This window comes from Acipenser ruthenus, chromosome 15, assembly GCF_902713425.1.
Source record: "Acipenser ruthenus chromosome 15, fAciRut3.2 maternal haplotype, whole genome shotgun sequence".
NCBI classification, from domain to species: Eukaryota; Metazoa; Chordata; class Actinopteri; order Acipenseriformes; family Acipenseridae; genus Acipenser; species Acipenser ruthenus.
This window is the reverse complement of record NC_081203.1, coordinates 10,973,009-10,989,192: the sequence shown is the minus strand read 5'-3', so window position 1 is coordinate 10,989,192 and position 16,184 is coordinate 10,973,009. Positions and strand designations below refer to the sequence as shown.

Genomic DNA, 16,184 nt, shown 5'->3' with positions numbered 1-16,184 from the left:
CCTGCTTTGAATCGTATGACTGTGCAGCAGCGAAAATGTTTTGTGTCAATTGAAAAATGTGTTTTCAGGATTGGCATCACTTCGTGGGCGATCTGTTTAACACAGTCTCCGAGATAAGGTTGAGAGTTTGGATTTCGAACGGGCAAAAGTGGCAGGCATTGCAGCAGATGGTGCACCTTCGATGAGTGGCGAGAGAAATGGAATGATCACACATCTCAAGCAGTATGTGGCTGATCAGGAGGAACTGATCCTCCAGTATCACTGTATTATTCACCAGCAAAATCTGTGCTTTGTTTCAATACATCAAAACACCGCAATCAGATTTCTGACAATAATCTTCAAGCTGTTATGCGGCTGGCAACATCAAAAATAAAGCCTGACATACCTAAATTGGTACCCCAGAAGCCGTGCAACATGTCCCATTAACAGAGCATCCACCTGGTAAGCAATGCCTTGGTTTGTTTTCGTGCTGGGATACTGAATCGAGCTACTTGAGTACTCGCGATTATTTTAATATATCGATAATCTTTTTGGTACTCGAGTACTCTACACATTAACACATGCATTCCAATATGGCGCTGCATGTGGCAATGTATCTGCAGCGCTTGGAGAAGATTCACATGTTCAGTGCAGCGTCTGTAAAGGCAAAATTAAATACCATCACAGCACCACTGCTTTATTTCAACACCTAAAGAAAAAAGCACCGACCGTGTTTTTGAACAGAAGACGAGAAGAGTCAAGTCAGGAAGAGTTTTGGGAAGTAATATTTATAAGAGAAGTCGATATAATATAATACAAATGCTGTTTTGGCACATATATTATCATTTTTCATTTTGATGGCAACAGGAATTACATGTTTATTTTAGCACATAGCGGGGAATATAGACTTTAGAAAGCTGAAAATAAACTATACATTTCTCTCTTACAATGTTCTTGAATAAAGCACAGTAGGCTACACTCCAGTCATTTTAAACTCCTGAATAGAAAAAAAAGAACATTAGACGCTACGTTCTCCTGTAAGCGTTAACACCAAGTATTAAGCTAAACTTTTAGTAGCGTGTGTTATCAAGCTTGTTTTCATTGTAAGGAGTGCACAGAACAGCGTATTCTTTTGTTTGTTTTTTATAAAACGCTGCATCAGCCATAGCATTGTTGAATTTGTAATCCTGTACTACAGCACTATTTTTAGTTTATGGATTACTAAATGCTATTTACCAATTTGTTTGTTTGTTTGTTTATTATTGGGGTTTGTAAATCCCCTCCTTGTTTCTCCAGATGCAAGGAGAAAAAAAAACAAAAAAAACGCGATGTCATGAGGTTTGGCCGCTGGAGAGTTCAGAGACAAAGAAAGCATCACGTGTCCTTTGCTGATCAGAGTGACATTCCGCTCACATATTGGTAAATTCAGCTAAATTTTTTTTTTCTAAAACTCAGTTATGGACAACAAAGCTCAGAACTAAATGACTGCAGCAAAATATTCGATGTTAAAATGTCATTTGAAGCCATTTACACCAATTAAAAATAAATTATAATAAATCAGAAGAATTACATTTAACATTTTAATTAGTCTGAGAATAACAACTAGTACTTGATTATCAGTGCCACTCTGCAGTCCCTTATGAAAATGAAATCCAGTTGTATTTGTCAAGTATATCGTTTTTGGTTTTATTCATGTCCTGATTAAGGTTTTATTATGTAATTTTTTAGCTTAAAAAAGATTCCATAAATAGCAGTAGTACTATACTTTTTGACATAAGTATCGTTGTAGTTTAAAAAAATAAAAACAGTTAGCAGACATGATCGGGCTGGGGAAATTCTTAGCTTCTATTGCAGTGCTGGCATAATGTGTGTTTGTTTTGTTTGTTAACTAATTTGTGTTACAACTTATGTTTGCTTATGTTGAAATGTGTTCATGTGACAACAGTGGTGCCCATATCACAATTAAACTGCCTCAGTGAATAGTGAGCAGTTCTGTCAAGAAACAAGTGTTGTCAGAAAACTTATGACTTTGTTTGTCTCGCACAGAAATGGTTGAGTATTTTTGTAATGCTAAAATAGACCAAAAGTACAGACTTGTGTTCATTTGAAGTGAACAGTATTTGTTTGAGTTATTTTTGCATATTGCAAGTTAATGATTTGTGAAAAGGTCAAGTATTTTTGTACTGCTCAAAACAGACCTACAGTAGAGACTTTTATGTTCATTTGAAGTGAATAGTATTTTACTGTAGTTGTGCATATTACAAGCTAACCATCTCAGAGTTATGCGAGAAAGCATTTTCTGATTAATAAAACTCAGAATGTTAATTGTGGTCATGTGGTGTTGACTGAGTGAGTTGCCACTTGCTATTTAGCTAGAGATCATCAACAGAGTAAGACAACCAAACCAGTACTGGAGAGGTAAGACTAAAGGATATAATCTAGTATATAGTGGGGGTGCCTTGTGTTTTATTTATGTTTTCTTCCTGCATTAAGCAAAAAATAAATACTGTTAAAACCGGTGTATAAGTCACACCAGTGTATAAGTGTGCCCCCCCCCCCCCCCTTTTTTTGAGACAATTTCAGGGGAAAAGCCTATAGGTCACACCGGTGTATAAGTCGCTCCCCCCTTTTTAGGACACCGTAAAAATACCTAGAAAATACTTATACAAAGGTTTTTACAGTAAATGCAATTAACAGATTACTTGATTAATCAAAATTAATAATCGGATTCATGTTCAATTATTTAAATATTCACTCAGCACACCTCTAGTTTGTTTAGACAAGCTATTTCTACATGCTGTCAAACACCCACAGGCTCTCTAAAACTAACAAGCATTCCACAATGTTGTGTTACATAAAAAGACCAGGAACAATTGCATTTTGTTTTTGTAGAAAGCTTAAAATAAACTAACCCATTAACAAACATTTATTATCAAATGATCTTTGACTGATTCTGAATACAGTCGTTCTTAAAAAAAAAAAAAAAAAAAAAAAAAAAACACACCCCAACATATAGATTAAAACATATTACTGCATTAGTGGTCCTCTGAAGCGAGTTAAGTTTTCAATCTGGCCCGGCCAGCAAAGAAGTTGTGCACCACTGCACTAGGTAAATCAGAGTAAATGTATTTAATTGAAACATGCAAAAGAAAGTAAATGCTTATTTTTGAAAAGATCCACCAGGAGGCGGTATTGAGAAGGCATTGAAATCATTTTTTCTCTCAGTGCAAGATGCAGCAGAACAGAGGGATGGGAGTAAAAAAAAATCTATTCAATGTTGTCTCGGACTGCTTTACTTTTTCAAGGTCTGTGATGTGCAGAAGCGACTTTTTGTGTTTTACTATAGTGACAAGGCTCCAACTGTCAGTATCCATCCAATATACGGACAGCTAGAACCTTGCTCGACCAATCACAATGCACATTTCACGTTCCATTACCAGACCTGGATTACAATAAGTATTATAATGCCGTCACCAAAGGTGTAATTCCTATATGAAGAACGTACTGCTCCAAGGTATCCATTATCCAGCATCCAATAATAAAACAAGCCAGCCACAGTCCTATAGCAGTACTCCATTAAGGCTGGCTTTTCTATATAAAAACGCCTTGCCCCAGGATAATGCCAAGTGTACCACATTGCATGGGCTTATGTCTCTTAGGAAAAATAGTTGAATTTTGCAAACCACACAATAAATACATCGCCTCCTCTGGCTTTTCCCCCAGATGCAGCTCATGTGTAGCATGGCAAGTTTGTTATCTTGATATAACTTGTGGTCACAACAAAAGGAATGCATTTGAAATGTATCCTTGAGATCCATACTTTAATTGTGTAGAAATCCCACAAAATTGTTTTTAAAACAAATGTAAATTCTTTGACAAACAAGTCCTTATCAAGGTCTTCATAACTGAAAGAAGTCTGTCCATGACTTTGATCAGACTAGTGTGTGTAGGGCTTCAACATATTTTAAATACATGTATCCATAACTAATAAATAAACTTGCTAAATGTAAGCGGTGTGTGTTCGATATATTTATATTGGGTGATCAAGTTTCCTTGAAACAACGGCCTATATCTTCTTCTACTACTGTTGCTTAAATGAACTAAACAAAAACAAGAAACAGCTTTAGCAGTTTTCAAATTCCTGGTGTCTTGCCTACAGAACCACCTTTATACAGAGTTGGCAAAAAAACTGCTTCATATTTCAGCTCAAGATTACATAACTAGCCTGTAACTTGAAATATTTTCTCACAAGTTACTAATCCCAAAGGCCCCTTTACCAAAGAAACTGGCATGAACTGGTTGCTCTTCGCACGCAAACCCTCACCGTGGCATGGTGTGTGGAGAGAGCTGGTTAGCACACAAACCCTCACCGTGGCATGGTGTGTGGAGAGAGCTGGTTAGCACACAAACCCTCACCGTGGCATGGTGTGTGGAGAGAGCTGGTTAGCACACAAACCTTCACAGTGGCATGGTGTGTAGAGCAGAGCTGGTTAGTTTAGGGATTCTATGGACATGCTTGATCAACTACCACCCTCATTTTTCTTTATTTTAAATCTACACACAACAAAAATAAAGAATAAAATCAGCAACTGGTAACAATTATTCTGAAACAGTCAAAAACTAAAGTGCAAGGAGATCATAATGTGTGGGGTATCTGTGCATGTAAGAATGACCTGGACGTGGTCCATGGTAGTATACACGAGCACGCTATGTGTACGGGACAGAAACTAGTGGAGCCATTTGAAGGATTATTATAATAAATGGATGTATCGTGTGCAGGGTGTCTTACTGAATCTTTTGCAGTTCAGCTGATGAGTTGTTTCGTTTTTCCTTTTAAATGTGCTGCAGTGTTTCATGCATGGAACGGCATCTGTACACAGGATATGACTGGAACGGAATGGTTCATTTCAAGAATGAATGTATACTTCTGGTAACAGTTCTTTCATGCACTGAATGAAATGCATAGGGGGTGAACAAAAACAAAGCATACCCGGGGGCACCTGTGATAGAATGGCTTGTAACCATCAAGAACAATGGATATGTGAAAAAGCATGAGAATCACAGAATACAGCCATGTACAAAATGATCATATTATAAAAGACAGCCCGTGTTGGCGCAGTCTGGGAGTGAGGGTGGAACAGTGTCATTTACTTAATGCAGCCTGCTACACCCTGGAGCCCCCCTATTAAAGCACCCCTCAAAGCCCTTACCTTCTCCTGCAGGAAGACATGGAAGGCCAGGATGGTGAGGAAGCGGAAGTAGGCCGGCATGGAGCCGTAGTGAGCATCCTGGGAAAGGAAGCAAGTCATGTCATTTAGAACACTCATCTACATCAAAAGCGACGACCACAATGTTAACCCACTTGAGAATGCCCAGTATCCATATTAAGCACAATCTAATGTCTGTTACAGTCTCAAACTCTCTGTGAGCGACTGGTGCACAATGTAGAGGTGTAATGAGGAAGTGCAGAGACAGGAGGTTATTTGCTGCCGGTTTGGCAATAGCTTTTATTTCACACAGGAACTTTAGAATAGGTAAGACCTGAACCGACTATAAACAAATGACCTTGACACCCGAAATAACAAAAAAAAAAAACACACCACTCCCTTGCATATACTGTGCAAGGTAGAAAGGAATAAATATAAATTCACTAGCTGGCAACAGCTAAAGTAAAATAATTACCCAGTACCATACAGCTATAAGGCCAACAAGCTGAAGTCAAGCTTACACCTTGCTTTCTCCCCCCCAAATGGCGCCGAGAGCCTGCTATGTATAGACATTCTGAACAAGCCCCTCCCAGATTATACCATTATGCAGCAAAGACTAAAAATGCTTACAAAAATATTATAAAATCCTTATTGTCAGTATCTGTACTATATACAATAATAATACACATTTACATTAAGACAGTTATATTCAGGTACTATTGTGGTATTAAAATTCACATTTTTACCACCTCTAATTCCCCTGTACATAGAACAACATCATGCGCGTCCCCACTTCCTTTAAAAGACGCGCATGAGGCGTGCGCGCTTTCTCTAATGATCCCCGCACCCGCACCAGCTATGGAGTCTGACCTACCAACTCCCGGGAAGCATACTAAACTTTAATATACTGAGGTCTTCGGGATCTTCGAAAACCAGTACTTTTAAACTAAAGAAAAGCAATTACATTTTTTGGTAACAGTTTAAACTGAAATGTCCTTCCTTTCTTGTAATACAGAGACGCAACGCATTCACGGAGTGTGTGCACTCACTCAACAAAGGCGTCCCTCTCCGCATTAGCAGGATATAATACATGCCAAATCATTTCTTTGTTATCTCCTCTGTTTTTCAGGAACCCGACTCCCAACACACAGACCCCCGGACCCCACACAACAACACTGGCAAGTATTTGATATTACATTTTTTAAGTATATTATATGTTTACATTGCCGCTTGCATTCACTTTGTTCGGTACATCAGAGATGTTCACAGTCCTTTGCTGTACTTAGTAAGGGAGGGTTTCCACTCAGTTACACTCCCCAATATCTCCTCCCCTCTTCAATTTGAAATATCTCAAATCCCCAAAGCCAGCACTTTGTTCCAGACTCTTCAAATCAAAGCCCAAAGCCAGCACTTTGTTCCAGACTCTTCAAATCCTCACACTTGTACTCGCTATGAGCAGCTGACATTCTTGGTCAAGGAAGAAGCACACATTGATGAATATGTAACTTGCTTCAATACTGTCTCTGATTCTTCAAGCTTCTTGGACAGGTAATGAAGGCCAGAAACATACCCTGTGCTGAGGGAGCCATCTAGCAAGAGCCATGGGAAGTGCACATGACACCTTTGTGCCCAACACAGTGGGGTTTATTGATGGGGGAAGAAATATGTACATATTAATAAAAAATTTCCCTCTTACAAAATTTTAAAAAGAAAATACCATGAAGTTTGTAAATGTTCACGATTTTTCTTTTTGTTGTGCTTGAACTGAAGGGTGGCACATTAAACAGAGGTGGCACATTACTAAAGCTACACTGATTGATACAAAGAATATACAATCCCACACCGAGGCTTCCAGAATACCATTGTAGGAGGACATCGCCAAGAATGTGACTCGGAGGCTAGAAACTGCAGTTAAAGCGCGTCTGTACATGTTTAATAGACACAAACAAAACCCAGGAACAAACAAACAGAGGCCAGAATAAAAGGTTAGTGTTTTTAGTTATTGGATCTTCTGGTTAAAAAAACACAAATGTTTATTCTTTATTTTGAAAAATAAATCATCAATGAATCGATTATCGTTGATAAATGCCTATACGATAATCGAATAAGAAATTAGGTTGTTGTTTCAGGCTGAACAATAAGGAGTTATATGGAACTGTCCAATCAGAGAGGTGGATGCAGTTACTGGGTGGAACATGAATGATTAGCTCATTCACGTCTGACAGTGTTTATGACAGGCGATCTAAGAGTTGGAGAGCGTACTCAGCGGAGAGTATAAGTTAAATGCGTAATACATATCTAGATTTTAATAATTTGTTTAAAATGAAACACAGCACAGACTCTGCTCAACACCAACCCCCACACAAAGGATCTCCTGTTCCGACCTGTTCCTATCCAATTTTAAATAACTTTAGCATAACAAAGGGACTAGGAGCTCTTAAAATAAACAAATCCCCTGGGCCGGATGAGATCCTCCCAATAGTTCTCAAAGAAATGAAAGAAGTTATTTACAAACCGCTAACCAAGATCATGCAACAGTCTCTTGACACAGGGGTTGCACCGACAGACTGGAAAATATCAAACGTAATACCGATCCACAAAAAGGGAGACAAACCCGAACCAGGTAACTACAGACCAATAAGCCTGACTTCTATTATATGTAAACTTATGGAAACTATAATAAGATCTAAAATGAAAAAATTACCTATATGGTAACAATATCCTGGGAGAAAGTCAGCATGGTTTTAGGAAAGGGAGATCGTGTCTAACTAACCTGCTTGACTTTTTTGAGGATGCAACATTGACAATGGATAATTGCAAAGCATACAACATACATTTAGATTTCCAGAAAGCTTTTGACAAAGTCCGGCATAAAAGATGAATTCTCAAACTGAACGCAGTAGGGATTCAAGGAAATGCAAGCACATGGATTAGGGAGTGGTTAACATGTAGAAAACAGAAAGTACTGATTAGAGGAGAAACCTCAAAATGGAGCGAGGTAACCAGTGGTGTACCACGGGAATCAGTATTAGGTCCTCTGCTATTCCTAATCTATATTAATGATTTAGATTCTGGTATGGTAAGCAAACTTGTTAAATTTGCAGATGACACAAAAATAGGAGGAGTGGCAAACATTGTTGCAGCAGCAAAGGTCATTCAAAATGATCTAGACAGCATTCAGAACTGGGCAGACACATGGCAAATGACATTTAATAGAGAAAAGTGTAAAGTACTGCATGCAGGCAATACAAATGTGCATTATAAATATCATATGGGAGATACTGAAATTGAAGAAGGGAACTATGAAAAAGACCTAGGAATTTATGTTGACTCATCTAGACAACGTGGGGAAGCTATAAAAAAGGCCAACAAGATGCTCGGATATATTGTGAGAAGTGTTGAATTTAAATCAAGGGAAGTAATGTTAAAACTTTACAATGCATTAGTAAGACCCCACCTAGAATATTGTGTTCAGTTCTGGTCACCTCGTTACAAAAAGGATATTGCTGCTCTAGAAAGAGTGCAAAGAAGAGCGACCAGAATTATCCCAGGTTTAAAAGGCATGTCGTATGCAGACAGGCTAAAAGAATTGAATCTATTCAGTCTTGAACAAAGAAGACTACACGGCGATCTGATTCAAACATTCAAAATCCTAAAAGGTATAGACAATGTCGACCCAGGGGACTTTTTCGACCTGAAAAAAGAAACAAGGACCAGGGGTCACAAATGGAGATTAGATAAAGGGGCATTCAGAACAGAAAATAGGAGGCACTTTTTTACACAGAGAATTGTGAGGGTCTGGAACCAACTCCCCAGTAATGTTGTTAAAGCTGACACCCTGGAATCCTTCAAGAAGCTGCTTGGTGAGATTCTGGGATCAACAAGCTACTAACAACCAAAACGAGCAAGATGGGCTCCTCTCGTTTGTAAACTTTCTTATGTTCTTCTTATATTCTTATAGCGTGTGGATGGAGCCTAATTAACCATTAACCATTCAATCAAGTCTCCAGCCACATTCTCACACATATTATGGCAGGGAGGATTTTAACTCCCTCCCTGCCAACAAGTGGCGTAGCTAGGGGGACGATAAAACAGATCAGCCATGTGCAAAAGATCCATGACCCCACACCCCCGGGACGAAATCCTTGCTACACCAGTGTTATTAACCATCATAAAAAATAAATTAAAAAAAAAACACCCACCCCCGAAATAGAACCCTATATTTACACCACACACACTTCACAAACTTTAAAAGGCATGACTCAAGAAGGGTCTCATTGATCTAATACAGTGGAATGAAAGACACAAGAGTTAGTTGCTGGATTAATAATACTTCTAGATTACTTCTAGATAATTATCTGGGTTGCTGAGTCTGTGAATTATAACACAGCTAATTTAAAATGACTAAATCTGTAAAACAAAAACAAAAAAAACACACAATCTAAAACGTTTTACTTAAAGGAAATACTGTATTACACCCAAGTTATGGGTCGTTCTATGCATTATAACATAATGCATGTGAAATCATTTTCTAAACAGATTATTTGAATTGAGTCTTCCACAGGCCAAACAAGGTTTCAGGATGTAGACTGGTCTGCCCTGCAGATGAATCAATACCACGTGCTGTAAATTGAGAAATCATTGGCTCAGACCTAATCCTTCCATACACACCTACCTTGGTTTCATCCAATCGGTTGTAGACCTGCCAGAAGTACTTGGTGAAGAGCTCTTTGCTGATTGGCTGTCCATTGATTCGGATTCTCTCCCGGACTTGTACCAAATGTGGTGAACTTTATGAAAAAAACAAATAAAAAAAGCACAATAACTTAGAGCAACTCGGAAGCAAAATGTTTTCTATAGGCAACTGTGTTACAGAAGTGGACTTGGTGGTGGAGCCAGCCCTGGACTTCATTAGAGCAGTTTAGAGCACCGAGGAACCGCCCGGGATTGCATCAGCCATCTGTTCTTGGGGCTAATCCCACAATACCACAGATATGGGGCTGATGCAATCCCCAGTGCTGCAAAATGCTCTAATACAATCCATCTGTTATCCAGACTGGTATAGGTTCTTCAAAGCATCAAAGCATTAGATAATGCATTTTCAAAACAAATTATTTTATGAAAGTAATGAATGCTTGACTGTCTCAGGTCACACAAAATGTTTTAAATCCATTGCAAATGTCAATGCTTGTGTCTGCCTTTCAGGTATGCTTTGATTCATTGCATCCTGAAACCAACACCAGCATAAACATAAGATCTTCTTCGATTACCGCGCACATTGTTTTCATACTCATAAGTATGACTTAAATTTTTCTGTGTTTATTTTTTAACGGTTTGCCTTTAAGTCTTAAGCCGCTACATCCTAATTATGAGAACATTCTTTTAAATTAGCAGGAAAGAAAAACACAACATGAAATGGACATATTGGAAGCTACCTAGTTCCCAGGCAAGTGCGAGAACAAAATGCAAGTTAAAAGTAGCATCTGGGGGAAGTGATTAATGTCACTGCTTGCTCTGGTGATCGAATTATGAAGAAAGTGAATCAGCAAGCCAATCAGGACACCAAGGTAAAAAGAAGCGACTTTGTTTAGTAATTAACAGTTTATTTAAGATATTGAATCGGCTCAAAACACGGTCACGTGAACAAAAATAAAAATCTAAAACTTCAAGCCTTAGTTCTTTAAGTTTCAAAATGCTGTATCTGCGTCTTTCTAGCGCCAAATTTCTCAGCAGTTTTTCTGGCACTTACTGTCGTTACAAGTTTAATAACTTTAATGCTGTCATCTTGGGAGTACCTTCTGTTTCTCCACGTTTTCTCTCTTCCTTTACAAGAGAGCGCTGTTGTTTTATTGATTACGGATCAAAGACAGCTAAAATGGTTACCGTATTCCTTTGAATTTAGGACGTACCATTTAAAACCATATTTTTCTTATAAGAACAGCCCTGTGTAAGGGTGCTTAATACAGGTTTGAGTCCATTGCTAGATAAGAAGAATGTGGTTGCTGGTAACGTTAGACAGGTGGTCGCTTAATACAGCTAAATAAAAACACAAATATTATTGGGAGGAATTTAAAGTGGTCACTTAGACCAGATGGTCGCATGAGCAGGCTTGACTATTATAAAATGTATTTTTATTGACGACATGACTATATAAAAAGCGAATGAGCTATACAACTGTCACGGATTGCTCGTGTGGTGACTTCACACCAGGAACTGAATGACACACAGCTGTACAGTGAATGCACTGCTTGCAGCGGTTTATTAAATAAAAGGTTTAAACAGAAACAAAGCACTTCACAAAACAAAAGGCACGATGGCCAAAATAAACAGACAAACAAAACACTAACAACAAACAAGTAACGTGCTGGTAGTTCCAGCACAAGTAGCAATTGTTTTATTATAGTTCTCTCTCCCATACCTCCTCACTGTACACCCAACCCTCTGTGCATGAAGCACTCACTCTTTTATACAGCTGTGCCGAGACTCGATTGCTAATCAACCATTCACTTGAATCTCGGCACAGTCTGCACGTGAACTAATTGTGCACTCCCCGTGCCCCATACAAATACCCACTTCAATCTGCACGTGAAGGGATTGTGCAATCCCTGTGCCTAAATACAAATATGTATTTTAAATCACCTGTGCTACATAACCCACACTCCGTGCACCAATACATACACACAACACAACACACAAAAATATGCATAGGAGCTGGGTACCCCGCCACAATGACTAATTTATTTTAAACAAATTATTAAAATCTAGATATGTATTACGCATTTAACTTACACTCTCCGCTGAGTACGCTCTCCAACTCTTAGATCGCTTTTCATAAACACTGTCAAATGTGAATCAGCTAATCATTCATGTTCCACCCAGTAACTGCATCCATCTCTCTGATTGGACAGTTAAATACAACTCCTTATTATTATTGGTTATTATGTTATTAATAATACTGTCCTTTTTATACGCAAGTGTCAATGGGGTTTCTCATGCTAATTCCTTGTTCCGAAGGTCTGCCTGTCACTCAGAACAACAATGAAAGAACAGAGGGAATAAGTTATTTTAATTTCTATTTCGGGCTTTGCCCATAACATATATATTATGTGTTGTTGTGAAATCCAGCAAGGCGACGGTAGAGTGCACAATAAGTACGCATTACAAAACAGATCAAAACAATGTGAAGTGTGTGTCCGAAGAGGAGAATACCAATCTACTGACAGATCAAACAGCTACGTGTGCCTCATCATTGTCTTTTCAAAGGGAAGCATGCTGACTATTAAAACTAATCATTGTCTTTTCAAAGGAAAGCATGCTTATTCTATTGAATTGCTTGATCTTATTTGAATGAATGATGTGCCTGTGATGCATTTAAAGATGAACTCCCTTTAAAGGCACGTTGTATACCTGTTGTCTCAGTTTCCCAAGATTTTGTTAGGATTGTTTGTGAAAAATTAAATATTGCGATGGATCCCTTGTGTTTAGATTTGAACTGAAATTTCTATACTGTGCCACAGCACATTAAATTTGTTTTGTAGCATGCCTTTGATCAAGCTTAAGTTTTCATGAAAATACAGGTTAGTATTAGCTTTATATCCACCAAAGCCAGAGAGAGACTTCTTCAGATTCTTATCTCAGTGTAAAGGTGTCTTGAGAGCTCTCTCGCTCTCTCTCTCTCTCTGTCTCTCACTTGAGTACAGAACTGGTTAGACATTTGCTCTTCCTTGAAATAAAAGGCCAGTGATTACAGGGCACAGTCCAAGTCTCAGAGCTTTCTTCCTGCTATTAAGATATTTATTCACTAGCACAGACCAGTGATGCAGTATTTAGACATACAGTAGTAGTTTAAAGAAACAGTAATACGATTAGACCAACACGTGATAGCACAAACCACACGGATACAGTCTTCTTGTCTAAGAATGGCAAAAAGAAAAAAAAATTAAAACACGTGTTCCTATTTACAGCGCGACACGATTTACATTCGGGTCTCCCTTTATAAAACCTGCAACACTCACCTGTAAAAGCCAGTCCGAAGGCCGCAGTTCCTGAGAATGTGTTCGCTGAATGCGCAAGTCGACCCCTTGTTGGGGGAAAAAAAAAAGACTATTAAAGACAGGGCTAGGAGGTGCAGCGTGCTAATTCACTAGCCTCTCTTGTCTTTCACATCACAAAACAACCACACAGGTCTTCACAACTGTCCGTCTCTACGTGAGAGATCTAGCAGTGAATTTGAGGGGTCGCTGGTCTGGTGGCAGTAGCAGGTTTGTTATAATTGAGCTGCAAGGAGTCCTTTTACTCATTCTTGAAATATAAAACAGGTCATTATGGTAAGCCTCCGAGTCTGGGCACTGCCACTGTCCCACCAGAACATTCCCTGCTTCAGTCTCCATTGCAAGCAGTCCCCTATCTTGTTACATACCCAGTATTAAATTCATTTTACCTTCCCCTTCGTTCCCGTCACATGGATAATATTGAGCTGATCCAAATCTTCTACCTGCAAGACACATGGGCTAACTGATTAAAGACCTTTAAAATAGCATGGAACTACACTGACAGCAGGAACAGTTAAATGAAAATGATTTTCAGCCATGAAGACCTGCAATGTTTAAGCAACCTGTACCTTCCCAAAGCACCCTGCTCCCCCGCTCCCCAGGGGGGCGCTGTGGGACTCACCCTCAGGCCAGTGCGCTGCAGGAACAGTCTCATGGCCTCTAGCTGCATTTGTGGCTGTCCGCGCTCCCGCTTCACCAGCTCCAGGTAGTTGGCATTGGTCTGGAGAGTGTTGAGGGTGCACACCGCGTCCTGCAAGCACAGCACAGGGGGAGGGCTCAGACCTGTCTGATATGCCATTAGTAAAGCAGCTGCTCTAACTATTACTAAAGACAACTGTGGCGAATACCAGTGTACGTGCACATATACACACGCACACACACCTCATACACATGTGGAGTTACAGGAATACATTTCACTTGTGGAAAACATCCAATGTGCATCATATAGTATGCACTGAATTATACCAACACTATTTTCCAAATGAAAATACCCTGAAGCAGAGAGAGAAAGCCAAACACACAACAGGGTGTTTAAATATGGTCTACTATCTGCACCCACACCAAAGTGAATCACTTCCAAATGCTCAGAGCTCTGCTGTGCAACACGTTTGTATAGCACTGGTTAGCCAATGAGATTGCTCCCTCCTTCATTGCCAGTGTACACCCTACACGTTTCTGTGAACATACATGTGCTGCTTATACAAAATATGAAAGACAACACAAAAAGTTACAAAACCGACACCATTTCAAGTTAGAAATTCCCTTTCTTAGAGTATGGTTTCCTGTTTGAATGAACGTGGCCATACCTCGTTTGACGTTTGTTAGTTATTGAATGCACATGATTAATTAAGACAGTAATGTCAGTCACAGGACGACAGCAGTCACTGGCACTAGCGAAAGCCGCGAGATAATGATGAAAATCACGTGTTTACAGTACAGTATGTTATGTATAGTAGTAATTGTCCCAGTTAAAAAAAAAAAAAAAAACACACAAATATTTGCAGTGGCCCAAAAACAAAGAAGAAATTCTGAAACATCAAGAGAGGCTATACTGTGTGTGTATCTATCTTATATATATATATAATTTTGATCCACATATTGAATTCCTTAATGGTTCATGATAAAAAAAAATGTTTTTACAATTGTTACACAAGCATAAATCGATATAAGGGGGTCTATATCTTGCGAAGCCGACGATTGGCTGACAAGTGACTTTAAATGACATGGTCATTGGCGGGCTAGTGATACTTTGACCATATAAACTTGCGTTATACAATATACACTAACTTCTCACACACAGGTTAATAACAAACTATGTATCTAGCTCAACGTGATGTTTTTGTAATAAAAAGCTTACTATATATTTATTTTTGTTTTAAAAAATGATGTCACAAAACTTAAAATGGGCACCGCTGTATGTTGTAATTCTATCGTGAATAACGAAATAAACAAATTAACAAAATGAACTAGAATGAAGGGGAAACATGGTAAACACGTGTAATCTGCATGAATTACAAAACGTGTAAGAATAAATAAACGCCACACGTGTAAATGCAATTTTAAAACTATATCGACACTGGTAAACAAAACAATAAAAATCGAGTACCAAAGAAAATGATAAGGCGTTATATACAGTCATATGAAAAGTGTAGACTATAGACTCTGCACTTGCTGCTTTGTGTATCGGTAACTTACTACCGTAGCACATGCAGCAATACCATGCACGGCAACTTGTCTCTCTTTGCTGATGTAATATTTTTCTTAGTTTCGTTACATGTCAATAGGTCCCCAACCACTACCCGCCGCAGTAAATTCCACACATCGCCTGTCCTACCTGGTACTCCATCCTGGGAAGTCGCGCCGGTTTTGTGCTGTAGCTCCTGCCTGCATACTCGGCGCTTCTCCGGGCTGCTCTGGCCCAGATCTGCCGCAGGAGGAAGCAGGTAAGCAGGGAAGAATCACAAACACGAAACGAGCGCGCCATCATGGGGCAGCTGGGTTGACAGGCAGAAGTCAGAAGCAGAGACATACGTCAGCGCTCTCCGCCCCCTTCTCGATTCTTTTTTTATGTATATATATATTCTATTTTGGAGCTATATAGTCTATAGTTTGACGATTAGCGCCCTCTGTCTGTTTTCATTAGTCTTTTTTTATTTTTCTCTATAACGTCTTAATTTATTATTATTAGGCTTCCAGGCCAGAATGGCCGGGAAGCCTATTGTTGTAAAGATTATTATTATTATTATTATTATTATTATTATTTTTTTTTTTTTTTTTCCTTCCTCCCAAATTACAAAAGCCTATAACTTAAACGGCTTCACCAAAACTCACGAAATTTGGCGCGGATGTAGAGGACTATGGGATGTTGTGCCATGGGTAATATAGCGGCTTTTGGTCACATGGTGTGGCAGCCATCTTGGATTTAATGAAAATTTTGGGAAATGTT

At 38.9% G+C, this 16,184-nt stretch overlaps 1 protein-coding gene across 2 annotated transcripts in view; it reads right to left on the bottom strand.

Annotated features, from left to right (window-relative positions):
* LOC131697542 (folylpolyglutamate synthase, mitochondrial-like) overlaps positions 1–15,945 on the bottom strand; it is a 30,757-nt gene extending 14,812 nt beyond the window's left edge. For both annotated transcript variants that reach the window (XM_058987170.1, XM_058987171.1), the window contains exons 1-6: positions 15,573–15,945; positions 13,860–13,988; positions 13,627–13,680; positions 13,202–13,266; positions 9,862–9,976; positions 5,190–5,267 (exon numbers count right to left, since the gene is read on the bottom strand). In XM_058987170.1, coding sequence (XP_058843153.1) covers positions 5,190–5,267; positions 9,862–9,976; positions 13,202–13,266; positions 13,627–13,680; positions 13,860–13,988; positions 15,573–15,767 — 636 coding nt within the window. In that variant the 5' untranslated portion in view covers positions 15,768–15,945. The remainder of the gene's footprint in view (positions 1–5,189; positions 5,268–9,861; positions 9,977–13,201; positions 13,267–13,626; positions 13,681–13,859; positions 13,989–15,572) is intronic.
* Positions 15,946–16,184: the final 239 nt, after the last annotated feature.